We start from the raw sequence: 27,992 nt of genomic DNA on the forward strand, positions 1-27,992 counted from the left end.
TCCCTTAAACCACAGCTTCAAAGAGGAGTTATGAAGTGTGAATTGAGAAGGAATTAGCATGTCTGATATACAGTTTTTACATTTGTCATTATGTAATGAAGCAATGCAATTATACTGTAGGACCAATAAAAGGCCTCCTACACACCACCTCTTCCAATGAGGCGAAGAGAAAATGTGTGCACATGCAAATCCCTTAATGGGTGACATGTTAGCTCGATTATAGCAAATCAAATCCCTGGATTGTATATCCTGCCTCCTAACTGGCCTCGCCAGGGAGTGACACTGCATGACGGGGGAGTGTGATTGGATGAATTTAGTTCAGTGGCGACCTTTTAAAATTGGAAGAAAAGAAAAACATCTTCCAAATAAAGTCTAGTATTACATACCATTTTCAAACAGGTATTGTTTTTAATGCTATTACACTGTAAAACTTAGCAGAACCACACGTCATATGCACCCAATAATACCACAGTGTGATAACGCTTCAACACCGTCATGCTAACCTGTGTGTGTGTGCAAAAGAGAGCGAGACAAACATAAAAATGAGCCCACAACCAAAACCGTGTTCGAGATATTTTCTTATTCAGGTGTATAGCCAGTGAGAACAGACATTTTGATGGAATACTTGGTTACAGTAGGAGAGTGTAGTAGTAGAAAGACAACACAGGAACCAGATCACCTCGTTTACCTTGGCATTCCTCCTCTGTTGTCAAACTAAACACATCAGAAGCTACCATAACAGATGACAATAACTGTCCTCTAAAAGACAAGGTATCACATATTTAAAAGACATCAAGATATACTGATATATTTACACTCTTTGTGTAATGGTATGAATTCATAGCTTAAATCAAAAACATCTTAAAAACACTGCGTAGTGAGTGTGTATATTAGTAGGGGCTTCGGTCGGGAAGATGGGGGGGGGGGGGGTGCCTTTCCCCGTTTACAACATCTTCCTCTTCTCAAACTCCTGCGGAGAGAGGGACAGAACAAACAGGAGAGGGAAACAGGGAAGGAGAGGAAATAATTATTTATTCATGTGGATTCACAGTTTGTTTACATCTGGAAGCTACAACGGGGTGGGGGATTGGAGGGGGTGCTAGTAGACCCTGACAAGGCACTTTCTTACTGGGGAGGTGGGGGAAGGAATAACTTTGTCCCAAATGGCACCCCCATTCCCTACATAGGACTCGGGCCAAAAGTTGGGCACTATGGGTGCCATTTGGGATGTAGACAATTTCTCTCTCTCATCAGGGATTAATGAAGGAGATCTAGACAAATAACATTCAAAATCGTTATTTGATGCAAAGATAAATACCTTACAAACCGAATAAGGCTATGCAAGGCTCATGTTCAGTGTGGAGTAGTCCATACACAGAAAACACGTATATTCACACCAAAGCATCAAGATCCATAGTCATATTATACGACAGTGAAAATAATAAGACGTAAAAGCACATAACCAAAAGGACGGAGAACATTACGGACGGGATGTCGCCGTTCATTAAATATCAGCAGAGGAAGGACGATAAAACAAACACTCTCCTTCCCATCCTAGAATTCCCCCACACCAGAGGAAAAAGCTTCCTTTATGCAAATGTCATTTATCAGGACTGCAACACACATGCATGATGTTGCCCATTGGAAAATTCCTTACTTCCAAAATACCTGAATGTCTACTGCCACCAAGTGGTTGAAAATGTCTACTTCGGCTCAACGCCTCAACTTTGACAGAGTGCTAGAGCAACTTGGCGGGCTGTGCGTGTGTTATCTAATGTAACACTCAGGAGTGTTAAGGGAAGACGCCCTTCAGTCTCACGCGGGGCGGATTAAGTGTATCTGTACGCGCCGATCAAGGCCGGGCCCTTGACTTTCTGTGAAAGAGAGAGAGAGAAGAGGGGGAAGGAGAAAGAGACCGGGGGATGAGCGGGGCTGTGTTAGGGCTCCTGACGGGAGAGCTGACATGGTGGCCACGAGGCTTCAGGCACTCTGATGGATGGAAGGAGGGAGAAGGGTGGAAGGTTGCACAAGGTCCACTCATAGTCCAGAGGGAGAATGATCGAGACTATTCTCTCTGCTACCGCACGGCAAGCAGTACCGATGCGCCAGGTCTGGAACTAATAGGACCCTGACCAGCTTCTACCCCTAAGCCATAAGACTACTAAATAGTTTACCAATAGCTACCCGGACTACCAGTATTGACCCTTTTTGCACTAAATGCTTTTGACTCATCACATACGCTGCTATTGTTTATTACCTATCCTGTTGCCTAGTCAATTCATCCCTACCTATATGTACATACAGTGGGGCAAAAAAGTATTTAGTCAGCCACCAATTGTGCAAGTTGTCCCACTTAAAAAGATGAGGCATGTAATTTTCATCATAGGTACAATTCAACTATGACAGACAAAATGAAAAAAAAAAAAAAAAAAATCCAGAAAATCACATTGTAGGATTTTTTATGAATTTATTTGCAAATTATGGTGGAATATAAGTATTTGGTCAATAACAAAAGTTTCTCAATACTTTGTTATATACCCTTTGTTGGCAATGACAGAGGTCAAACGTTTTCTGTAAGTCTTCACAAGGTTTTCACACACCGTTGCTGGTATTTTGGCCCATTCCTCCATGCAGATCTCCTCTAGAGCAGTGATGTTTTGGGGCTGCTGCTGGGCAACACGGACTTTCAACTCCCTCCAAAGATGGGGTTGAGATCTGGAGACTGGCTAGGCCACTCCAGGACCTTGAAATGCTTCTTACGAAGCCACTCCTTCGTTGTCCGGGCGGTGTGTTTGGGATCATTGTCATGCTGAAAGACCCAGCCACGTTTCATCTTCAATGCCCTTGCTGATGGTAGGCTTTGTTACTTTGGTCCCAGCTCTCTGCAGGTCATTCACTACGTCCCCCCGTGTGGTTCTGGGATTTTTGTTCACTGTTCTTGTGATCATTTTGACCCCACGGGGTGAGAGCTTACATGGAGCCCCAGATCGAGGGAGATTATCATTGGTCTTGTATGTCTTCCATTTCCTAATAATTGTTCCCACAGTTGATTTCTTTAAACCAAGCTGCTTACCTATTGCAGATTCAGTCTTCCCAGCCTAGTGCAGGTCTACAATTTTGTTTCTGGTGTCCTTTGACAGCTCTTTGGTCTTGGCCATAGTGGAGTTTGGAGTGTGACTGTTTGAGGTTGTGGACAGGTGTCTTTTATACTGATAACAAGTTCAAACAGGTGCCATTAATACTGGTAATTAATACAGGTAATTAACACAGGTAAATACTTATTTTCTACCATAATTTGCAAATAAATTCATTAAAAATCCTACAGTGTGATTTTCTGGATTTTTTTTTCTCATTTTGTCTGTCATCGTTGAAGTGTACCTATGATGAACATTACAGGCCTCTTATCTTTTTAAGTGGGAGAACTTGCACAATTGGTGGCTGACTAAATACTTTTTTGCCCCACTGTATCTACCTCAATGGCCTCATTCCTCAACTTGGTACCCCGTGTATATAGCCAAGCAATCGTTACTCATTCTGTATTTATTCCTCGTTATTATTTTTCTATTAGATTTTTCTATTATATATATATAAATAAATGCATGGTTGGGAAGGACCTGTAAGTAAGCGTTTCAATGTTCGTCTACACTGGTTGTTTACGAAGCATGTGACAATTTGATTTGAAGGAGGGCAAGGACAGAGAAGGAGAAATAGTGCTTGCTTGAAATATGTATTTAAGCAGAGGAGAAACAACTTTATTTTTAATTTTTGTATTGATCCTTTATTTAACGAGGCAAGTCAGTTAAGAACAAATTCTTATTTACAATATGACGCTGGGCCAATTGTGCGCCACCCTATGGGACTGCCAATCACAGCCGGTTGTGATACAGCCTGTAAACGAAAGATGTAGAGTAAGAGGAACAGGAGAGAGAAAGAGATGCGATCGTCCTTGTGTGTGTCAAATGTGCTCAATACCGAAAGAAGGGGAGAGGTGGAGCAAGATGGAGAGATGAGGGCAGGAGGAAGGAGAGAGGGAGTGATGAAGAGTGCTGGTGTGCAACAGGGACATTTTGTCAAGGGAGGCCATGAGAAAGAGTGAAAAACGGAGCAAGCAGCACACATCGGTGACTGGAGGTTTATGTGGGCTTGACACAGTCTGCCTTGAATGCTAGGTGGGTGGAGTTTGCACATTTGGGACTATTCTATCGGTGACATGCAAGTTTAATCTAGAGCATTTACAGTATTTGAAAGAAAACAAATACTTGAATCTAGGTGTGGACACAAGGAGAACTTCACCGACAAGCACAAACAAAAAACACTCGAGAGTTGGGCCTTGTACTGTACTGAGAGCTGAGCATGTTAAACCAAACCAAATTAATTACCCCCATCGGGCACTACTTTGTTTGTTTGCTCTGTTGTGTCGTGTGTATTATTACACCGATTACAGCAGCGCCAATGAGATTAACAGAGATGTATGAACACAAAATGGCTGGGAAATTAACAGGCCGGGAAATAGTTCAACATTACGAGCAATGATTATGAATTAAAACGAAAACAGTGCCACCGCCGCGCAAATCAATAACTGGGTGTTTGGGTTTGCCACCCTGCGCTCGCTCGTAATGAAAGAATAAGATGAATGGGTGTAATACAAGCTTGAACTTTTTATACGTCTTGTTAAAACCGGCTTCCTCCGGTGATAAATTGAAATATAGGCAGCAGCAGCGTAGCAGAGTTGCCCGCCCCGGCATCAACAGCCATGGTTATTAATTCCCCCTCACCGTTGCCTTTTGTTTATTACATATTAAAAAAGTTCAATCCACAAGTCCCACAACCTTACTTGTTAACGAACCCAAAGACTGAAAACAACATAACGGTTACTGTAAGTTCATTGTTTTTTTTTCTACTTTTCTATGTCGAGATTAGGGTTGCACATTTTGGGGAATATTCAGAGGAGACTTTGTAGGAATTAACATGGAATATATGCAAATTAACTTTAATACCATTTAAATGTAGATTTTTTTGCATTTGATATTCACTGCTCAAAAAAAATAAAGGGAACACTTAAACAACACAATGTAACTCCAAGTCAATCACACTTCTGTGAAATCAAAACTGTCCACTTAGGAAGCAACACTGATTGACAATACATTTCACATGCTGTTATGCAAATGGAATAGACAACAAGTGGAAATTATAGGCAATTAGCAAGACACCCCCAATAAAGGAGTGGTTCTGCAGGTGGTGACCACTTCTCAGTTCCAATTTTTCCTGGCTGATGTTTTGGTCACTTTTGAATGTTGGCGGTGCTTTCACTCTAGTGGTAGCATGAGACGGAGTCTACAACCCACACAAGTGGCTCCGGTAGTGCAGCTCATCCAGGATGGCACATCAATGCGAGCTGTGGCAAGAAGGTTTGCTGTGTGTCAGCGTAGTGTCCAGAGCATGGAGGCGCTACCAGGAGACAGGCCAGTACATCAGGAGACGTGGAGGAGGCCAACAACCCAGCAGCAGGACCGCTACCTCCGCCTTTGTGCAAGGAGGAGCAGGAGGAGCACTGCCAGAGCCCTGCAAAATGACCTCCAGCAGGCCACAAATGTGCATGTGTCTGCTCAAACGGTCAGAAACAGACTCCATGAGGGTTGTATGAGGGCCCGACATCAACAGGTGGGGGTTGTGCTTACAGCCCAACACAGTGCAGGACGTTTGGCATTTGCCAGAGAACACCAAGATTGGCAAATTCGCCACTGGCGCCTTGTGCTCTTCACAGATGAAAGCAGGTTCACACTGAGCACATGTGACAGACATGACCGAGTCTGGAGATGCCGTGGAGAACATTCTGCTACCTGCAACATCCTCCAGCATGACCGGTTTGGCGGTGGGTCAGTCATGGTGTGGGGTGGCATTTCTTTGGGGGGCCGCACAGCCCTCCATGTGCCGGACTGCCATTAGGTACCGAGATGAGATCCTCAGACCCCTTGTGAGACCATATGCATGTGCGGTTGGCCCTGGGTTTCACCTAATGCAAGACAATGCTAGACCTCATGTGGCTGGAGTGTGTCAGCAGTTCCTGTAAGAGGAAGGCATTGATGCTATGGACTGGCCCGCCCGTTCCCCAGACCTGAATCCAATTGAGCACATCTGGGACATCATGTCTCGCTTCATCCACCAACGCCACGTTGCACTACAGACTGTCAAGGAGTTGACGGATGCTTTAGTCCAGGTCTGGGAGAAGATCCCTCAGGAGACGATCCGCCACCTCATCAGGAGCATGCCCAGGCGTTGTAGGGAGGTCATACAGGCAGGGAGGCCACACACACTACTGAGCCTCATTTAGACTTGTTTTAAGGACATTACATCAAAGTTGGATCAGCCTGTAGTGTGGTTTTCCACTTTAATTTTGAGTGTGACTTCAAATCCAGACCTCCATGAGTTGATACATTTGATTTCCATTGATAATTTGTGTGATTTTGTTGTCAGCACATTCAACTATGTAAAGAAAAAAGTATTTAATAAGAATATTTAATTCATTCAGATCTAGGATGTGTTATTTTAGTGTTCCCTTTATTTTTTTGAGCAGTGTATATGCACACACCATATCACATGGAGACCTTTTACCTTATCATGAGTAGACATCATTGCAAATGATTAAAACAATTGAAATAAAAAATATTTTAGTTATGAATTGAACTTTAATTAAATGAGTTCAGGAAACTAACTAAATAAATATTGAATGATCCCCAATGATCCATCACATCTCCCAAAAATGTTTTGAACATACATCTCTAAAATGAGTCTAGAAACTAAAGCTTTGGTTGTCTTCCTCTCGGGCTTCCGTGTCTTCTCCCTGGACCTCCTCTGAACATCAGACTGAGGCCTCATCTTCACTGTCACTTTCCAACCTTGTGGAAGATGGCTCATTGTCAGGCTCAAAAAGCCTCAAATTTTCCTGGATGGCCACCAATTTTTCAACCATTGTATTGGTCAGCCTGTTGCGTGCTTTGTTGTGTGTGTTCCCAAACAAGGACCAGTTGCGCTCTGAGGCGGCTGAGAGAGCCTCAGAACCATTAAGTCCCTTCCACCAGGTGACTGATGAGATATTATTAAACCTCCATCCCAAAGACCTTGCTTGGAAGCGTACTTCGCCAGACTGCCAAGAACCTTGCCCTCATCCAGGCCAAGGTGGCGAGACACGGTAGTGGCCTTGTTGATCTCTGCTCCAGACAGGATGCTCTTGCCAGCATACTTGGGGTCCAATATGTACGCTGCGAAGTGTATGGGCTTCAGGCAGAAATATTCACGTATGTATTTCAGAACTGCAGTTTCCTCTGCTTGTAGCAACAGTGAAGTGGGCAGTATGGATTTCTTCTCTTCCATCTGCAAGCAGAGTCTGAACATCAGATAGGATGGCATTGTCTCCCTCAATCCATGCAATGGCTACTGATATAGGTTTCAGGCTGCTTTCCGCTCTCTCCCAAAATACATCATCCAGGAGGATCCTCTTGATGGGGCTGTCCATATTGGCAGACTGTGATATGGCCATTTCTTGGAGAGATTTTTATTTTACCTTTATTTAACTAGGCAAGTCAGTTAAGAACAAATTCTTATTTTCAATGACGGCCTAGGAACAGTGGGTTAACTGCCTGTTCAGGGGCAGAACGACAGAGTTGTACCTTGTCAGCTCGGGGATTTGAACTTGCAGCCTTCCGGTTACTAGTCCAACGCTCTAAGCACTAGGCTACCCTGCCTTGCCCTCCAGGAGATTGACAAACATGATGACACCACCACCTCAACGTGTGTTGCTGGGCAGCTTCAATGCGGTGCTCTTATTCTTCTCACTTTGCTTGGTGAGGTAGATTGCTGCTATAAATCTTGATGACCCTTTACAAACCTAACCATTTCATTGGCTCTCTTGTAGAGTGTATCCATTGTTTTCAGTGCCATGATGTCCTTGAGGAGCAGATTCAAATAATGAGCAGATCAGCAAATGGGTGTGATGTGAGGGTAGGACCCCCACACTTTAGACCGAGCAGCCTTCATGTTCACAGCATTGTCTGTCACCAGTGCAAATACATTCTGTGGTCCAATGTCATTGATGACTGCCTTCAGCTCATTGGCAATGTAGAGACCGGTGTGTCTGTTGTCCCTTGTGTCTGTGCTCTTGTAGAATACTGGTTGAGGGGTGGAGATGTGGTTAATTATTCCTTACCCACGGACATTCGACCACCCATCAGAGATGATTGCAATACAGTCTGCTTTCTCTATGAATTGCTTGACCTTCACTTGAACTCTGTTGAACTCCAGCAAATGAGTAGATAAAGCATGTCTCTGGTTGGAGGGGTGTATGCTGGGCAAAGAAGATTAAAAAATCTCTTCCCATACACATTGCCTGTGAGCATCAGAGGTGAACCAGTTGCATACACAGCTCGTGTAAGACATTCATCAGCATTTCTCTGACTATGTTCCTCCAATGAGTCAAATAAAAACTTCTGACTCCAGGAGGACAATAAGCTGTTGCTATTGATAAGGTGTCTGATTCATCATTTTCACCTCGAATGGATGTAGAGGGACTTTTGTCAGAGGTTGCTTGTTGTGAACGCTGAGGGAACTTGATGCACTTGGACAGACTCTGTATCTTTGTTGCATTCTTCACATCTACATTAGCTGCAGTGAAATGTCTCCACACATCAGATAGTGCCCGTTGCATTTTCCTTTAAAGAAAAAAAAGAAAAAACGGAGTAAAAATAAATACAATTCCATGTACAGATAAATGTTTTATCTATCTGCTTAACTATCTATCTTACAAAGGAGTTGTTTAGAAATGAAACATGTATGGAAACAAGTGAATTAACACTCAGTTAGCAGGCTCAAGCTAAATAAAACCCACTTGGTAGCAAAAACTGTTAACAAGTTAGAAATTATTTAAACACTTGTGTAGGCTACTATTTACTAGTTAACAAAAAAATAATGTCATATAAAATATATTCACCCCACCCAGTATTGTAATCAAAACTTACCAGAAAACATGTAGTCCTTGGCTCAGACAATGTCGTGGTGTGGGCTCAATAGCATCTCATTAGTGTGCAAGATCTTGAGAATCAGCTGTACATATGATGCACTGCACATGTGATGAAAAAATGCACTGTGCATGCAGATGTTTGGAATTCCATTGACTTGGGGACAGTAAACAAAATATGCCACAAGACCCATAACTGCCTTTTGTATCACACAATTAAAACGTTGTTATAAGCTAACGTTTTTGATGAATTTAAGCAAAATCCCCCAAATTCCCAGGCTTAACGTCCCATGGAATATTTCATGAAGAATTTCCAGAAATTCTTTGCAACCCTAGTCGAGATTGTTTTTAGTATATTTGAGGGAAGAGGAAAAGTTGGGATGTGGGACTAAAGCGACCAAAGTAACCCTTTTGCCGTCCTCCCCCAGCTATGGGAGAATGGTAGTCTGTCGCGCCACTGAATGACATTTATCTATCGCTACGGGTCTCACCCATAGAGTTGGCTAGAGGGCTCGAGTCATGGTAAAGATAGATTAGCTCTTTAATACATCTCTCTAGTCTCACCTTGAACATGGTGCTGCCCAGTTGAGCCGGGGACATGCTGACCACAACGCCCGCCTGCTGTAGGGCGGCAATCTTCTCTTTGGCTCCACCCTTGCCCCCTGCGATGATGGCACCAGCGTGACCCATCCTACGGCCCGGCGGGGCAGTGAGCCCGGCGATGAAAGACACCACGGGCTTGGCATTTGTTCCCTGGGGGGGGGGGGGGGGGGGGGGGTTGAGAAGGAGACAGCCTCAGTCATACTTGTGTTCTCAGACAAATAACAGAATAGACATTCCAAAACAAAAGACATTGACTTCCTATTAACAGACCCTCAAATAGGTATTCCTAGAACAATCTTATTTTATTATTAAAATAAAAGTACAGTAAATGTTATATTCACATTCATGCCAATACTCTATTACGTGCTCTGTCCAGATGTGTGAGAAAGAGTCAATGAGACCATTTAATTGCATGGGCAGATACACACCCTCCACACCCCTCCCTGCCATTTCACATGATCTCATTCTCGCAGAAGCAGGTTATTAGTCACGCGGACACTGATTAGCTCTGGCCCTGTCCGCTCAGCTCGTCCTGATGGAGGCTAAATTCAACAGTTGAGATAGTCTTCCAGCGCTTGGCGGGAGGGGAGAGCGAGCTAATATTTCACACTCAGGAATAACATCGTATAGGAGATGAAAGACAAGCTTGCTCATTAGGGCATGCTTAGGAAAACTTTTCGAATTGGGTAGCGAAAATGTGCGTTTCCTATTCGACCAGGTACTGTAGTAGCCACCCATTTCAGTATTTTTTTTGCCAAATGAACACAAGCCAGGCCTCTCTTCAGACACTCCTCAGGTACTTGCCTTGTGATAAGGCTCTCCTTCCATCTTTCTCTCCCTCATACCCTCTCCTTCAGATGAGAGTTAACACTGCGTGTAGAACAAACTGGCCCTCCTGCTTAAGTCTTTACTTCCCTGCTACCATGTCAGCGCATGCTTTCTAAATGGAACCCTACTGAAACTGGCAGGCATGTACAGCAAGACCACTGCCCGACGACCGCTATTCATTTCAACATGCTTGAAGACACTGCATAATTGTTTAAGCGGAGCAGCCAATCCGCTCGTCTCTCGGGCCAAGAAAATGAATTTGTAAAAAAAAATGGTTTTAAAAACCTGACTAACAATGTACAGTATTAACAAGAGATGGCTCTGAAAGCAAACTGTTCACTAAACGGGGGAATATGACTGCAATCAAGGGGGGAAAAAAAGGTACCGGGAGTATACTAATCGAGGTGAATGTTTCCTCTTGTAAGGTGGCCCAACATTTTTTCCTCTAAATGGGTCAGAACGAGGGTGGCCATGCCTTTTCCTAAAGACTGACCTTCCTGCAGGCTTTTGTTCCACACCTGATTCTACTACTTAGCTGCTTTTCAAGACCTTGACTAGCTGAAGTACGGCTGTAGCAAAAGCCTGAACACCCAGTAGCTTTCCAGGAGGAGGGGTGGCCACGTCTGTTTTAGAATCTCTATTCACAAAGCATCCCTGTCCATACAATCTTATTAATTATGGTCAACAAGGCAAAACTGATCCTGAATCAGCACTCCTACTTACTCAGACACTTTATGAATGCAGGCCCAATGCTGTTCTTCTAGCTAGGCCCTTAAAAATTCCAGTTCAGGCTCTCGCTTGTCCCATCCTAATGAATTCACAGCTTTGACAAACAAACCACCCCCTGTGTGAATCAACTTTTAAAACCTACCTGAACAAGTTAGGCTGTAATTAGTCAATTAATCTTCATCTTCCCTCAGAGAAGTCGGAGCATAATAAGAGAAGTCGAAATAGCATTTGAAAGTTACTTTAATAATGGAACTAAAGAGAAGGAGTAGGTCGTTTCCCTACCTCTTCTTCAGTTTGTTCCACCACAGGAGTAGGGGTGGGGAGGCAGGGGTTGTTTCAAAATGGGCCTTGCTGTATGCTCGGGGGTAGAGCCTCAATCTTGTCAGATTAAGACGACAAACAGACAATTACAAATTGATGAGGCCCCCTATTCGCACACTAGATGTGAATGGAGTGCGCTACACACGCCCCACCGCTTTCTAAAAATCACTCACCTGCCCTCCTAGACGACAATCGGTGTGTGTTAGTGAATGCATTGTGCTTGGGCTTTGCATTGTGCGTAAAGCACCTAGGAGAGAGAGAGAGCGAGCAGTGGCTAAGAGTCGAGGATGACAGGAAAAAGGATACATTTAGTGTTCACGTGGGTTAGCTGCCAAATACTCTCTCGTTGGAAAGCATGGGCCCAAAGGTGTTCCGTCTTAGGTAGCTCTTTAGTTTTACAAATGCATGGAGGCTGAAGAATACTAGGTGGGATTTAGACGTAGAAGTCTCAAAAAGAAAAGCGCTTAAGACCTTCTGAAAAGGTGACTTACACTGAACAAAAATATAAAAACGCAACAAACAACAATTCCAGATTTTACAGAGTTACAGTTCATATATAAGGAAATTGAAATTAATTAGGCCATAATCTATGGATTTCACATGACTGGGAAAACAGATCTGCATCGGTTGGTCACAGATGCCTCATGCAGTGCAACACATTTCCTTTGCATAGAGTTGATCAGGCTGTTACACGTCGATCCAGAGCATCCCAAACGTGCTCAACGGGTAACATGTCTAGTGAGTATGCAGGCCATGGAAGAAATGGGAAATTTTCAGCTACCAGAAATTGATCCTTGTGACATGGGGCTGTGCATTATGCTGAAACATGAGGTGATGGCGGCAGATGAATGGCACAACAATGGGCCTCAGGATCTCATCACGGTATCTCTGTGCATTCAAATTACCATCAAAATGCAATTGTGTTCGTTACCCGTAGTTTATGCCTGCCCATACCATAACCCCACCATGGTGCACTCTGTTCACAACGTTGACATCAGCAAACCGCTTGCCCACACGACACCATTTTCCCAGTACAGTTGAAAACGGGATTCATCTCCAGCAGTTTGTGCAGACATTCTTTGGTTGTTCAAACCCATCAGCTGTCCGGTCTCAGACGATCCTGCAGGTGAAGAAGCCGGATGTGGAGGTCTGGAGTGGTTCCACGTGGTCTGCGGTTGTGTGGCCGGTTGGACGTACTGCCAAATTCTCTAAAACAACATTGGAGGCAGCTTATGGTAGAAAAATTAACATTCAATTCTCTGGCAACAGCTATGGTGGACATTCGTGCAGTCAGCATGCCAACATTCGTGCAGTCTGCACACTCCATCAAAAATTGAGACATCTGACTCCCGGGCTGTGTTGCAGCCGGCCGAGACCGGGAGACGACGCACAATTGGCCCACCGTCGTCCGGGTTAGGTGTGGGTTTGGCAGGCAGGGATGTCCTTGTCCCATCGCACACTAGTGAATACTGTGGCGGACCGGGGGCAATGCATGCTGACACGGTCACCAGGTGTACGGTGTTTCCTCCGACACATTGGTGAGGCTGGCTTCTGTGTTAAGCGAGCAGTGTGTCAAGAAGGAGTGCGGCTTGGCAGGGTCGTGTTTGAGGACACATGGCTCTTGACCGTCGCCTCTCCCAAGTCCGCACGGGAGTTACAGCGATGGAACAAGACTAACTACCAATTGGATATCACGAAATTGGAGAGAAAAAGAGGTTAAAAAAAACTTCTTACAACATTGTGTTGTTTGACAAAACAAAACATTTTAGAGTGGCCTTTTATTGTCGCTAGCACAAGGTGCACCTGTGTAATAATCATTCTATTTAATAAGAGTCTTGATATGCCACACCTGTCAGGTGGATGGATTATCCTGGGAAAGGATAAGCACTCACCAACAGGGATGTAAACAAATGTGTGCAAAAAAATAAAGAAATCAGCTCATGAAACATGGGACCAAAACTTAACATGTTGACTTTATATTTTTATTCAGTATACTAAAACAGACCAGGTTGGCAAGCAGCACACAGAGTTAGAGGAGTAGTTTTTCTATGTAGGCTAATGACCTATAAAGTGTGCACTAATTTTAGCTCTGCGAAATTATTTCTTGCGCTGTTGGTTGTAGGTGCACTTCATTCAGAAGCCTTATGCATCGGGTAGGCAAAGTGTTCCTATTTTTAACTCTATTCAATACCATTACAAAACATAAAACGCACTTCTCCCTACTTCCACTCGCGCTGCAATGAATGAGTAGCCAAGTCTATCAATAGCCCTACATTTTTATTAGCAGCTCATCTCGTCTGTTTTAATAGAGGAATATTTTCACTTTCTCTGGTCATAGGAACAACATGAATTTGTGCATGAGGCAGATGATGCATTGCGACTTGAGTTTCACCATCAGGTGGAAGCTGGTGTCCCCTCTCTGATTAGTCTCACCCGGAGGAAAGGAAGGAGAGAGCGGAGACCTTGAGAGGAGGACACTCCGCTGATTTCTCCCTCCCTCAGCTGAGACTAATACTGTGTTCAAAACAACTGGGAAATCGGAAATCTCAGACATCCGTGCTTTCAAAATGGTTTTGAACAGTCATCCAACTCAGAGCTCTAGAAAGATGCCTGCATTCTGACTTTTCAGAATCACGGACGTCATGACTTGACCGCCCCCCCCCCCCCCCCCCAGTTGTCTTAAAAAGAACCATGACAGCAGTAAAATAAGAAAATATCATTCTTTAAATTTATGCTCAGCTGTGCCTCACAAGTGCTACACCGACTGATCTATAAGTCGGTGGAGAAAGAGATCATTTTGAAATATCTAGCTATGGCATACCAATGTCTAGCTACTGGTAAGGGCATACCAATGTCTAGCTACTGGTAAGGGCATACCAATGTCTAGCTACTGGTAAGGGCATACCAATGTCTAGCTACTGGTAAGGGCATACCAATGTGATATTATATTCTACTTTTCTAGTCCCAAATGGCAACCTATCCCCTACAGTGTCATTGTATTGTACTATTCATGTACGATTGACTGTCGCTGTAACCAAGAATCTTCCTCTTGCCATCTAGCCAATTAGCTAGCAAACCAAATGCATAGATGGAGCCCTGAGCTAGATATAATATATTAGGCAAATAGATAGTTAACTTACAGTTAGTTATAACATTATAGTTTTCTGAAAAACCTGGACATTTTGGGAAAGCTACTGACATTTTGCAACCCTAATAACATGTCTGAAGCATGGAATTGTTCTATGAGTGAAACTAAAGAGAGGAACATAATTTTGGGTCTGGCTTTGCATTTAGTGTTTCCGTTTCTCAACGTTGACAGAACAGCAACTCAGATAAAACAATTTCAGGCTTTGGTTAAACTGCTGCCTCTGGTGTTCAATGCTCGGCACACACACACACACTCGACTTTCAGAGAACTACCCGCCGCTTTCAAAATGGGCTTTTCATGCATGTTGGTGTCACGAGCCATTGGTCTCTGGTTGTCAACACTTTGGATGATTGGTTGAGCCAGTTTGTACATGAGGAAGGGAGAGAGAGTGTGTGCGTCCCAAATGGCACCCTAAGCCCCATGTAGTGCACTACTTTTGACATGGGCCCAAAGGGCTCTGGTCAAAAGATGTACGCTATTAGGAAATATGGTGTTATTTTGGCCTCAGCCAAAGAGTTGTTCTCCCGAGACAGAGAGTGGTGAGAGATTTACATGCATTAGGGCAGCTGAAAGCACATGAAATTAATTTTCAGCTGCTGAACACATGACAGACAGACAAACCTCTGTGTGTGTGTGTGTGTGTACACACACACACACACGTATTTTCTCAATCAAAATTCTGTGTCTTGACAAATCTAGAGGGCAAAACACACACTTGGCAATAACTGTTGCTGAAAGGCACAACTACTTTTCAAGCCTTGCATAATTCACCATCCATGCTCCAAAGATCAGTCTCTCCCACACCTGCCTGGAACGAGTGTGTCAATCAAAGGTTCTGCACCATGAACCCTAACTGGAAGTACATTCAGTTAACTTCCTAACTGGAAGTAAACACTCCACTCCTATTCCCCAGGCGCTCTCTTTTGATGACTTCTGTAACCGTAATAGCCTTGGTTTCATGCATGTTAACATTAGAAGCCTCCTCCCTAAGTTTGTTTTATTCACTGCTTTAGCACACTCTGCCAACCCAGATGTTCTAGCAGTGTCTGAATCCTGGCTTAGGAAGACCACCAAAAATTCTGAAATCTTCATCCCTAACTACAACATTTTCAGACAAGATAGAACGGCCAAAGGGGGCGGTGTTGCAATCTACTGCAAAAATAAAAAAGTTCTGTCCTACTATCCAGGTCTGTACCCAAAGAATTTTGGGTACAGACCTGGATAGTAGGACAGAACTTTTTCTGTTTTTTTTCTGTTTTTCTACTTTTAAAAATCCACCTCTCTAAAAACAAGTCTCGCACTGTTGCCGCCTGCTATAGACCACCCTCTGCCCTCAGCTGTGCTCTGGACACCATATGTGAACTGAAACATGCTTACCATCCCAGCCATCCTACAATCTAAGCTTGATGCCCTCAATCTTACACAAATTATCAATGAACCTACCAGGTACCACCCCAAAGCCGTAAACACGGGCACCCTCATAGATATCACCCTAACCAACTTGCCCTCTAAAATACACCTCTGCTGTTTTCAACCAAGATCTCAGTGATCACTGCCTCATTGCCTGCATCCGTAATGGGTCAGCGGTCAAACGACCTCCACTCAGCACTGTCAAATGCTTCCTGAAACACTTCAGCGAGCAGGCCTTTCTAAACAACCTGGCCGGGGTATCCTGGAAGGATATTGATCTCATCCCGTCAGTAGAGGATGCCTGTTTGTTTGTTTTTTTAAACACCTTTCTCACCATCTTAAATAAGCATGCCCCATTCAAGAAATTTAGAACCAGGAACAGATATAGCCCTTGGTTCTCTCCTGACATGACTGCCCTTAACCAACACAAAAACATCCTATGGCGTTCTGCATTAGCCCCTGTGATATTTTCCTTTTCTAGCTTCCTTTTCAGGGAAGCTAGAATCCAATATACACAGGCAGTTAGAAAAGCCAAGGCTAGCTTTTTCAAGCAGAAACTTGCTTCCTGCAACACAAACTCAAAAAAGTTCTGGGACACTGTAAAGTCCATGGATAATAAGAACACCTCCTCCCAGCTGCCCACTGCACTGAAGATAGGAAACACTGTCACCACCAATAAATCCACGACAATCGAGAATTTCAATAAGCATTTTTCTACGGCTGGCCATGCTTTCCACCTGGCTACCCCTCCTACCCCGGTCAACAGCACTGCACCCCCCACAGCAACTCGCCAAAGCCTTCCCCATTTCTCCTTCTCCCAAATCCAGTCAGCTGATGTTCCGAAAGAGCTGCAAAATCTGGACCCCTACAATTCAGCCGGGCTAGACAATCTGGGCCCTTTCTTTCTAAAATGATCTGCCGAAATTGTTGCCACCCCTATTACTAGCCTGTTCAACCTCTCTTTCGTGTCGTCTGAGATTCCCAAAGATTGGAAAGCAGCTGCGGTCATCCCCCTCTTCTAGGGGGACACACTCTTGATCCAAACTGCAAAATATCTATCCTACCCTGCCTTTCTAAGGTCTTCAAAAGCAAAGTCAACAAACAGATAACCGACCATTTCGAATCCCACCATACCTTCTCCACTATGCAATCTGGTTTCAGAGCTGGTCATGGGTGCACCTCGGCCACGCTCAAGGTCCTAAACGATATCATAACCGCCATCGATAAGAAACAATAGTGTGCAGCCGCATTCATTGACCTGGCCAAGGCTTTCGACTCTGTCAATCACCACATCCTCATCGGCAGACTCGATAGCCTTGGTTTCTCAAATTATTGCCTCGTCTGGTTCACCAACTACTTCTCTGATAGAGTTTAGTGTGTCAAATCAGAGGGCCTGTTGTCCGGGCCTCTGGCAGTCTATGGGGGTGCCACAGGGTTCAATTCTTGGACCGACTCTCTTCTCTGTATACATCAATGAGGTCGCTCTTACTGCTGGTGAGTCTCTGATCCACCTCTACGCAGACGACACCATTCTGTATACTTCTGGCCCTTCTTTGGATACTGTGTTAACAACCCTCCAGACGAGCTTCAATGCCATACAACTCTCCTTCCGTGGCCTCCAATTGCTCTTAAATACAAGTAAAACTAAATGCATGCGCTTCAACTGATCACTGCCAGCACCTGCACGCCCATCCAACATCACTACTCTGGACGGTTCTGACTTAGAATATGTGGACAACTACAAATACCTAGGTGTCTGGTTAGACTGTAAACTCTCCTTCCAGACTCACATCAAACATCTCCAATCCAAAGTTAAATCTAGAATTGGCTTCCTATTTTGCAACAAAGCATCCTTCACTCATGCTGCCAAACATACCCTCATAAAATTGACCATCCTACCGATCCTCGACTTCGGCAATGTCGTTTACAAAATTGCCTCCAGTACCCTACTCAATAAATTGGATGCAGTCTATCACAGTGCCATCCGTTTTGTCACCAAAGCCCCATATACTACCCACCACTGCGACCTGTATGCTCTCATTGGCTGACCCTCGCTACATATTCGTCGCCAAACCCACTGGCTCCAGGTTAATCTACAAGTCCCTGCTAGGTAAAGTCCCCATTATGTCAACTCGCTGGTCACCATAGCAGCACCCACCTGTAGCATGCACTCCAGCAGGTATATCTCTCTGGTCACCCCCAAAACCAATTATTCCTTTGGCCGCCTCTCCTGCCAGTTCTCTGCTGCCAATGACTGGAACAAACTACAAAAATCTCTGAAACTGGAAATACTTATCTCCCTCACTAGCTTTAAGCACCAGCTGTCAGAGCAGCTCACATATTACTGCACCTGTACATAGCCCATCTATAATTTAGCCCAAACAACTACCTCTCCACCTACTGTATTTATTTATTTTGCTCCTTTGCACCCAATTATTTCTCTCTACCTTGCACATTCTTCCACTCTACCATTCCTGTGTTTTACTTGCTATATTGTATTTACTTCACCAGCATGGCCTTTTTTTTGCCTTGACCTCCCTTATCTCACCTCATTTGCTCACATTGTATATAGACTTATTTTCTACTGTATTATTGACAATGTTTGTTTTACTCCATGTGTAACTCTGTTGTTGTATGTGTCGAACTGCTTTGCTTTATCTTGGCCAGGTCGCAATTGTAAATGAGAACTTGTTCTCAACTTGCCTACCTGGTTCAATAAAGGTGAAATAAAACAAATAAAAAAATAAAAACATGCACTATAGCTCACACCCTCAGCCTATCCAGAATCCCAAGATCCATTAGCAGGCGAGAACACACACAGTATGTCTTACTATACTTGAGTACTTTTGGGGACCAAAAAATGACTCCCATTCAAAATCCTATTTTCCTTAACACCCTAATTCTAACCTTAAAATTGCCTTTTTACAAGTTAAGGACCGGCAAAATGTCCTCACTTCTCTGTATTTTAGTTAGTTTACCATTCTTGTGAGCACTTCTGGTACTCACAAGTATAGTGAAACATGTCCACCCACCCACGCACACGTTTTGGACATGGGGGCTCGGAGTGGGACTTCCCGAGGGGGTCGTCGGAATCAAAGAGATGAAAGGGAGTAGCTGACAGAACTACACTCGTCGTTCAAAAAGGGTCTGGATGATTCACAAAAGTACTGGTGGACCATTGGCAAAGTGTTAACAGTCTGGTAGCATGTTTAATGTGTGGGTCTCCCCTCTTACAGAGTTGTGCTGTTTGAGGTAATTGGCAGCGTTCTCCTCGGCGTTGCCTCCGATCTCTCCGATCAAGATGATGCCCTCCGTCTTAGGGTCCTGCAGGAATACCTCCAGGCAGTCAATGAAGTCTGTCCCATTGAAGGGGTCCCCGCCAATGCCTGAACAAAAACCATTAGAAATCACTGTTACGCTGCTTATATCCAGAAGATGAATGTCAGACGTGACCGAAGGCATAGAGTACCATGTACTCATCATTTTTTAGGTTGAATTGGTTTTATATGTGACTTGGGAAGTGTTATGGTTGCATTAAAAATAACTACACTTAGTGCGCAAAAGATTAGGAGCGCTTTCTTAAAATTGTTTTGCACCCCCTTTTGCCCTCAGAACAGCCTCAACTCATCGGGGCATGGACTCTACAAGGCGTCGAAAGTGTTCCACACTGATGCTGGCCGATGTTGACTCCAATGCGTCCCACAGCTGTGTCAAGTTGGCTGGTTATCCTTTGGGTGGTGGGCCATTCTTGATGTACACGAGAAACTGTTGAGCGTAAAAAACCCAGCAGTGCTGCAGTTCTTGACAAACCGGTGTGCCTGGCACTTACTACCACAACCCGTTCAAAGGCACTTAAAAATATTGTCTTACCAATTCACCCTCTGAATGGCACACATGCACAATCCAAGAAATAATAAATCGAATTGTATGAGTCACATGCGCCGAATACAACAGGTGGACAACGACCCAAAGCATACTTCCAAAGATGTGGAAAAATGGTTTACGGACAACAAAGTCAAGGTATTGGAGTCAGGACCTCAGACTGGGGCGAAGGTTCACCTTCCAATAGGACAACAACCCTAAGCACACAGCAAATACAATGCAGTAGTTGCTTCGGGACAAGTCTCCGAATGTCCTTGAGTGGCCCAGCCAGAGCTCTGACTTGAAAATCGAAAATCTCTGGAGAGACCTGAAAATAGCAACGCTCCCCATCCAACCTGACAGAGCTTGAGAGGATCTGCAGAGAAGAATGGGAGAAACTCCCCAAATACAGGTGTGCCAAGTTTGTAGAGTCACACCCATGAAGACTCAATGCTGTAATTGCTGCCAAAGGTACTGTAACAAAGGGTCTGAATTCTTATGTAAATGTGTAATTATGGTAGATTATGTGTAGATTGATGAGGGGGAAAAAATATATTTAATACATTTTTGAATAAGGCTGTAATGTAACAAAATATGGAAAAGGTCAAGGGGTCTGAAATCTTTCCGAAGGCACTGTATTTTGTCTATACCAGGGATGGGCAACTGGTGGCCCTTTTTGTAGGCCCGCGGAAAAATATCCACGCCCCATGGCAAAGTGTCGAATTGCATGAAATCACTCTAAAACTTCAGATTTTTCTCTCTGCCGTCAAGAGGGGAGAAAACAATTTTAGTTAGTGAAATTGTGTCGTTTTAAATTTTCCTTAGGGCTCTCAAAAAGGCTAGGGCCGGCTTTGACTGCATGGGTGGGTACACAGAACCACTGAGGCCCCTCATGATCAGTTCAGAGGTTTTAGTGGCCCCCACCCCCATCAAAGTTGCTCATCCCTGGTCTATACATTTGCAGTATGTGTATATCATAACGTACCGATGCAGAGAGACTGTCCCAGGCCAACTTGTGAAGTCTGGTGAACAGCTTCATATGTGAGAGTTCCCGATCTTGAGACAATGCCTGACAGAAAAACAAAATACCTTTATTTCACACTGGTGTCCGGTGCCAACACAGTTCCCTTTTCTGTCAGTAGATAAGGAGAGACTGAGGACAAGTTCCAATTCTCTTAACATGCATCCTTCCTTCTTCTTGAGAGGTAAGGAGGAAGGATGCATTTTTAAGTATTGGAAAGGACCTGCATTCATACTGTATGGGTGCACCCCAAATTGCACCATCTTCCCTACTTTTGACTGGAGCCCCAGGGACTATTGTGAACAGGGTAGCATTGGGGACACAGACACTGTATGCCTTCGCAATGAGCAGCAAGTGGTGTAGGATGTCTGTGCAGCGATGCAGCTCCCCAGCAGTCACTACACCAGTGGAGGTTGGTGGGAGGAGCTATAGGAGGACAGGTTCATTGTAATGACTGGAATGGAACAAAAGGAACAGAGTCAAGCATGTGGTTTCCATATGTTTTGACACCGTTCCATTTATTCCATTCCAGACAGACATTACAATGAGCCCGTCCTCCTATAGCACCTCCCACCAGCCTCCAATGCACCTGGAGAAACATTTGCTATGGCTATTTCTGCTGCCTACACGGCTGCAGCACTGACAACTTATCAAACGGTCTGCCGTGAGACAGTGAAGAAAATAAACTGCTTGGTCGCTCGCTGAGCAACTATCGTTGATAGCCACATGGGCAGAGGTCCTTTCTCCCTCTCACAATTCAACTGCACGCATGTAATTTTGGAGACTGAAGCAAGTATTGTAGGATCTCTAACTTACTGTTAACTTTCCATCATAGAACAACATTATGACACAGCTGCCAAGTAAAAGCAGATTTTATTCAATGATTCAAAAATGTCTCACCAATCCTCCCTTTCTTGTGAATGTGGCCCGGCATGATCCCGATCTTGCATTCTCCCGGCTGCAAAATAGGAAATCACAAAGTTAACACCAAGAGAGTGCGTGTGTGTTCTAGCCTCTTACGTTGACCACTCTAAAGCAGTTGCAGCCAATGAGGCAGGTAGCAACCTGGCGCAGCAGCTTGTATGTGTGTATACTACATACCAGTGTGTATATGTGTATATTCTTACATTAATAACGCCGGGGCAGTTGGGGCCGATGAGGCGCGTGGTGCTCTGGCGCAACAGCTTGTGTTTGACCTTGACCATGTCCTGCTGGGGGATGCCCTCTGTGATGCACACCACCAGGGGCATGCCAGCGTCGATGGCCTCCATGATGGCGGCACCCGCGAATGGAGGGGGCACGTAGATCACTGTGGCCTCGGCCCCGGTACCCTCTCTCGCCTGGAGGTGTGGGACATGGTGAATTTAGGGCTTGCTATTCATCAATGTATGTATTTAACAATTTCTTAACCAGGCAAGTTAGTTCAGAACCAGTTCACTTTTAGGGAAACACAAATAGTGGAACACATTTAACCTCCTTGACAGAGTTGAAGACAGGCACGCCAAGGTGTGTCCTCCCCCCCTTGCCGGGGGACACGCCACCGACTAGCCGGGAGCCATAGTCGATTGCCTGCTGACTGTGAAACGTCCCCTAGAGGGGGAGAGAAAGGGGAAGAGTCAGAGAGAATCAGCAAGTCCCAATCCACCCAGTCGTTTCTCTTGACCTTAGCCCGCTTCAATGTTTGATTGCAGATCTGCAAGATGGAAGCAATATTGTGACGTTCCTTCAGTTCAAAGGATTAGAGCCAATGGGAAAGGGTAGGGAGGGAGCAGCTGACAGTGTGTGATGGATGGAGAGGGGAATTGTCCCAGTCACTGGCGGCGCCATCCGCCAACCTTGAGATATCATTAAAGCCAGGTAGTGGGGAATGAGGAGAACAGGCCTGCCATCCACCATTAATCAACTGGGCAGAATGGTGTCCGGTGCCCGCAGAGGGAGGGGGCATAGGAATCAAGCTGACATGGATGGGCACACAGACACCACCAGCATATTAAGACTAGGTACATCAGCAGGTAAATCAATGACTATGTGAATGGGGGTCTCGGAGAGGAGATTTGGTACATGGTATTTTACGGTGTCTAACTGTCACTTAGTCATGCATTTAGGTCAATGGGATACTAAGTGAAAATTCAACTTAAGTGTAAGTTAGGATTCACCTGTAAGTGAAAGGGGCTTAGGTTGGCATCACATTCAATCAGTTTAAATCCAACCCAGGCACACTAAATGACCATAATCAAATGGCATCATGTCTCTGTATTTCTTGAGGTCATCAATAAAAAATAAATCACTCACAGTCCCACCTTCACTTTTTCAGGGGCATTGAGTCCAATAATGTGTTGTAATATAATAATAATAATAATAATAATAATAACATTATGAATATTCAACCTACCAAGTTCCATCAGCCTTCTCAGTTAATAATTACAGAGGCTGTTAAGAAACGCTATAGATAAGCGGCTACGAAGGCCAACTACGACACGTCCAAAACCAATGACCCTAAAGTTAAAACTATAATTACCAGCAGTAAAGAGAAAGGAAAGACTGAGCCAGCAATTTTTTCCCCTCGCAACGCAGATATCTTTTCATTTCAATACTTCTTCCATTCTCCAGACTCATCTTTTTTTACTCCCTCTGTTCATTTATAAACGCAACGTGCACTGTCTGCTCACTTTGCGCTTTCCCCCCGTTGATGGCAGTCCTAACTATCATCCACTAATGAAAGGACAATGAATTTTAAGTATATGGCTTGATAAGCAAACCATAGACGAAAGTCGGTGTGCAGCAGCAGCAGCGACACACGAGTCATTGCTCAGCCCTTTCTAATTAGCATGAGTGTTCATTAAGAAGAACTATATTTAATGACACTATATTAAGTCGAAGAGTTGTTGGAGAGGAGGGGGGACGTTATTAACCTACAAGGTGAAAGTGGAGAGAGGTGTTCGCTTGTTGGACAATGACACCGATACTCTTCTATCGACTTTGACAGAGACCTTCCATCCTCATCCAAGGCGATATTGTGGAAAGAGATTATGGGGTCATTTAACGACCACTCGTTGTCTGTGGATAAGGTGCTCAGTTGCAGATAGCTAGCTACTGTTTGCTGCTTAATCATTTTTTTTTTAAACTTTTATATTTTTTTAACTCAATGTAACATCGCAAATTCAAATCCTTAGCTAGTGGATACAGTTGGTTATTTTTAAATCTCTATGCCTACATGCTCCTCCTCCTCCTCTTATCAATTAATGTTTTGGGAAGATTATTGAGCTGTTTTGACTCTGCACAGGCAGATCTTCAACAATGTCTGTTGACAGTGAAACAATAACCCAATCAGGGTTGTGTTCATTCGGCACCAAACGGATGAAAGCAGACTGAGACAGGGAGGGACTACCTGGACTTGTCTTATAGGAAACGCACATTTTCAATCATTTCAGTTGCATAAGTTAAGATTTCCTTTGAGTGCCGTAATGAATACAACCCAGTTGAATGCAGAAAGCAGCCAGTGTCGGCTGGGTGTTGTGTAGCATACACACCTGCTTCCCTGTGAAGCCTTGGCAAATGACCTTGGTGTCTTTGTCAATGTAGAGGTGCTTCCTTGAAGCAGTATAACAGTTCCTTACCCCATTTTGCTGCACTGCAAATGGAGACAGAAGGAGAGGAAAGTGAGACCACACACAGGTGAGATTTCCAAAAAACACTTGTCAAAGTCACATCATGATGGAAAGGGGAGAAGGATTGCCATCTAGGAGACGTAGTTCAGCGTTGTCGCCTGAGCTGTTGTCACATGATGTTCCTCTAATTAGTTTAAATCCAATTAAAACAGACCTGAAGGTAGGCCCAGCGGCTATGTTCCAAAACCTACAGCACACAGTAGCAACTGTTAGAAGTAAAACACACATACACTATGTAGGCCACTACGCTTGGATAACGAGTTTTTTGCTACCCATTGTGCCTATTCCCTCAGGATTGAAATTGGAAGGAAGGGAAAGGGGGACACCTAGTCAGTTGTACAACGGAATGCATTCAGCTGAAACATGTCCTCCGCATTTAACCCAACCCCTGAATCAGAGAGGTGCGGGGGACTTAATCGACATCATCGGCACCTGGGTTAACTACCTTGCTCTGGGGCAGAAATAAATATGTTTTATCTTGTCAGCTCCGTGACTCGATCCAGCAACCTTTTGGTTACTGGCCCAACGCTCCAACCCGCCAAGAGAAGCCTATGAACGGCATTAGTATGTGCAGTTCTGTATGGCAGTCATGGTGAGATTATGATTTCACAAAAGGCTGGTTATAAATAAGGGGAAAGAAACAAATTACCATGAATGTGTAATCTACAGACGTGTGAGATTCTGGAAAAATTGAGAAAAAAATATATATCTGCTCTTTGGCCATGAAAGCTTGCTAGAACAGAGGGCAACACAGGATTAAGATTGAATCCTACTACACCGGTTCTGACACTCATCGGATGTGGCAGGTCTTGAAAACTGTTACGGACTACAAAGGGAAACCCAGCTGCGAGTGGCCCAGTGACGCGAGCCAACTAGACGAGCTACATGCCTTTTATGCTCGCGGAGGCAAACAACACTGAAGCATACATGAGAGCACCAGCTGTGATGGACAACTCTGTTGAAACACTCTCGGTAGCCGATGTGAGCAAGACCTATAAACAGGTCAATATTCACAAAGCCGCAGGGCCAGACAGATTACCAGGACGTGTACTCAAAGCATGCATGGACCAACTGTCAAGTGTCTTCACTGACATTTTCAACCTCTCCCTGACCGAGTCTGTAATACCTACAAGTTTCAAGCAGACCACCATAGTCCCTGTGCCCAAGTAACCTGCCTAAATGATCACCGCCCTATAGCACTCACGTCTGTAGCCATGAAGGCTGGTCATGGCTCACATCAACAGCATCCTCCCAGACCCACTCCAAATTGCATACCGCCCCAACAGAGCCACAGATGACGCAATTTCTACTGCACTCAACACTTCCCTTTCCCACCTGGACAAAAGGAACACCTATGTGAGAATGCTTTTCATTGACAACAGCTCAGTGTTCAACACCATAGTGCCCACGAAGCTCATCACTAAACTAAGGACCCTGGGACTAAACACCTCGCTCTGCAACTGGATCCTGGACCGCCCCCAGGTGGTAAGGGTAGGCAACAACACATCTGCTACGCTGATCCTCAACACTAGCGCCACTCAGGGGTGTGTGCTTAGTCCCCTCCTGTACTCCCTGTTCACACACAACTGCATGGCCAAACAACTCCAACACCATCATTACGTTTGCTGACGACACAACAGTGGTAGGCCTGATCACTGAAAATGATGAGACAGCCTATAAGGGAGGAGGTCAGACTGGCTGTGTGGTGCCAGGACAACAACCTCTCCCTCAATGTGAGCAAGACAAAGGAGCTGATCGTGGACTACAGGAAAATGCCGGCCAAATAGGCCCCCATTAACATCACGGGGCTATAGTGGAGCGGGTTTAGAGCTTCAAGTTCCTTTGTGTCCACATCACCAACAAACTAACATGGTCCAAGCACACCAACACAATCGTGAAGAGGGCACGACAAAGCCTATTCCCCCTCAGGAGACTGAAAAGATTTGGCATAGGTCCTCAGATCCTCAAAAGGTTCTACAGCTGCACCATTGAGAGCATCCTGACGGGTTGCATCACTGCCTGGTATGGCAACTGCTCGGCCTCCGACCGCATGACAGTACAGAGGGTAGTGCGTACAGCCCAGTAAATCACTGGGACCAAGCTTCCTGTTATCCAGGACCTCTATACCAAGTAACTTTAGTTAAGTGAACAATTTCTTAAATTAAGGTACACTAAAGATATGCTTCTTTCAGTGAAGTAACTGGTAGCTTGGTTAACTCTTTTCAGAGTACTTCTAAACAGCTTCTACCCCCAAGCCATAAGCCTCCTGAACATCTAATTAAATGGGTTAAGTAAGGTTCCTTTCTTTTTCGGCATCACTACATCAGACCTGCCTAATTCTCACTTTAAAACATCGTTTGTGTTTAATAGGCTAAATCACACTCTGATAACATATCATCCCAAAGTGATCTGTTCGTACAATTTGTAGTCTGACATTTGAGATTTCATATGATCATTTTTTCCCACGAAGTAGTTTGGATGTAGTGAACTACTTTTTCAAAGTAACTTTAAGTTAAGTAAAGTAAACCATTTCTTAAATGAAGGTACACTAAAGCTATGCTTCTTTCAGTCAAGTAATTGGTAGCTTGGTTAACTCTTGGTACTCTTTTCAGAGTACTAGTACTATAGTTTCCCCCAACACAGCAACCAATAGCCTGTAGCTACTTCCATATAAAGAGATAACGTTGTAAATCACAAATTGAAAGCTTTACTAACGTTGACTGTTTGTAACGTTACAATACAATGGGGGAGTAACGTTAGGTAGCATTAGCTTACCAAGTGCCCAGCTAACGTTACATGACAGTTACGTTATAGTATAGTTAACTACATGCCCTAATCTCATTTAAAGAATTGACACGCTAAATATAAAGCCTAAAGGACAAGCACGGTCAAAGTTCAGTAGTTCAAACTGTGTGGCCTGGAAATTGATGCGCTATCTATCAGCATGCTAAAACAGTTAGCCAGTAATAGAGGCCCTTGCGTTGCTTGCCATCGCTACCCTGTGAGCAAGAAACCCCAAATTCCGTCCAAAACGTGCTCCGTGAAGCACTTCATTTAGCAGAACCTAAACAGTTTAAAGACTTGAGGAGAACACATATGTTGTTGTACTTACAGAGCAGCCGGGCAAACAACCTACTATTCGACATCTTCGGTCATTCACCAATGACACGGGAGGCTACGGACCTACACGTAAAAGGCAAAGGGCTGACTACAAATATGCCCAACTAATAAAACGTACTGCAAACGTTTTTGAACTTTTTTAACCGAGATACCAATTTCACTATGTTGTTATTATACCTATTATTTAAGTCGCTGACAAAAATAGTACAACCAGTGAGATGGAAATTTCTCCAGGCAGAAGATTCAAGGTTGGCTTTAAAACAGCAAAGAATT

General features: G+C 44.3%; 1 protein-coding gene across 1 annotated transcript; it reads right to left on the bottom strand.

Moving 5' to 3' along the window:
• Positions 1-560: 560 nt before the first annotated feature.
• LOC110497514 (succinate--CoA ligase [ADP/GDP-forming] subunit alpha, mitochondrial) lies at positions 561-27,957 on the bottom strand. Its single transcript, XM_021573653.2, has 9 exons — positions 27,712-27,957; positions 24,462-24,562; positions 22,405-22,521; positions 22,059-22,271; positions 21,832-21,889; positions 20,896-20,979; positions 19,284-19,435; positions 9,575-9,763; positions 561-970 (listed from the first exon to the last, which is right to left on the bottom strand). Exons 1-9 carry the CDS (start codon positions 27,743-27,745, stop codon positions 944-946), a joined length of 975 nt encoding a protein of 324 aa, XP_021429328.1. The 5' UTR covers positions 27,746-27,957; the 3' UTR covers positions 561-943.
• Between the last annotated feature and the right edge of the window lie 35 nt (positions 27,958-27,992).

This window comes from Oncorhynchus mykiss, chromosome 19 (assembly GCF_013265735.2).
Source record: "Oncorhynchus mykiss isolate Arlee chromosome 19, USDA_OmykA_1.1, whole genome shotgun sequence".
NCBI classification, from domain to species: Eukaryota; Metazoa; Chordata; class Actinopteri; order Salmoniformes; family Salmonidae; genus Oncorhynchus; species Oncorhynchus mykiss.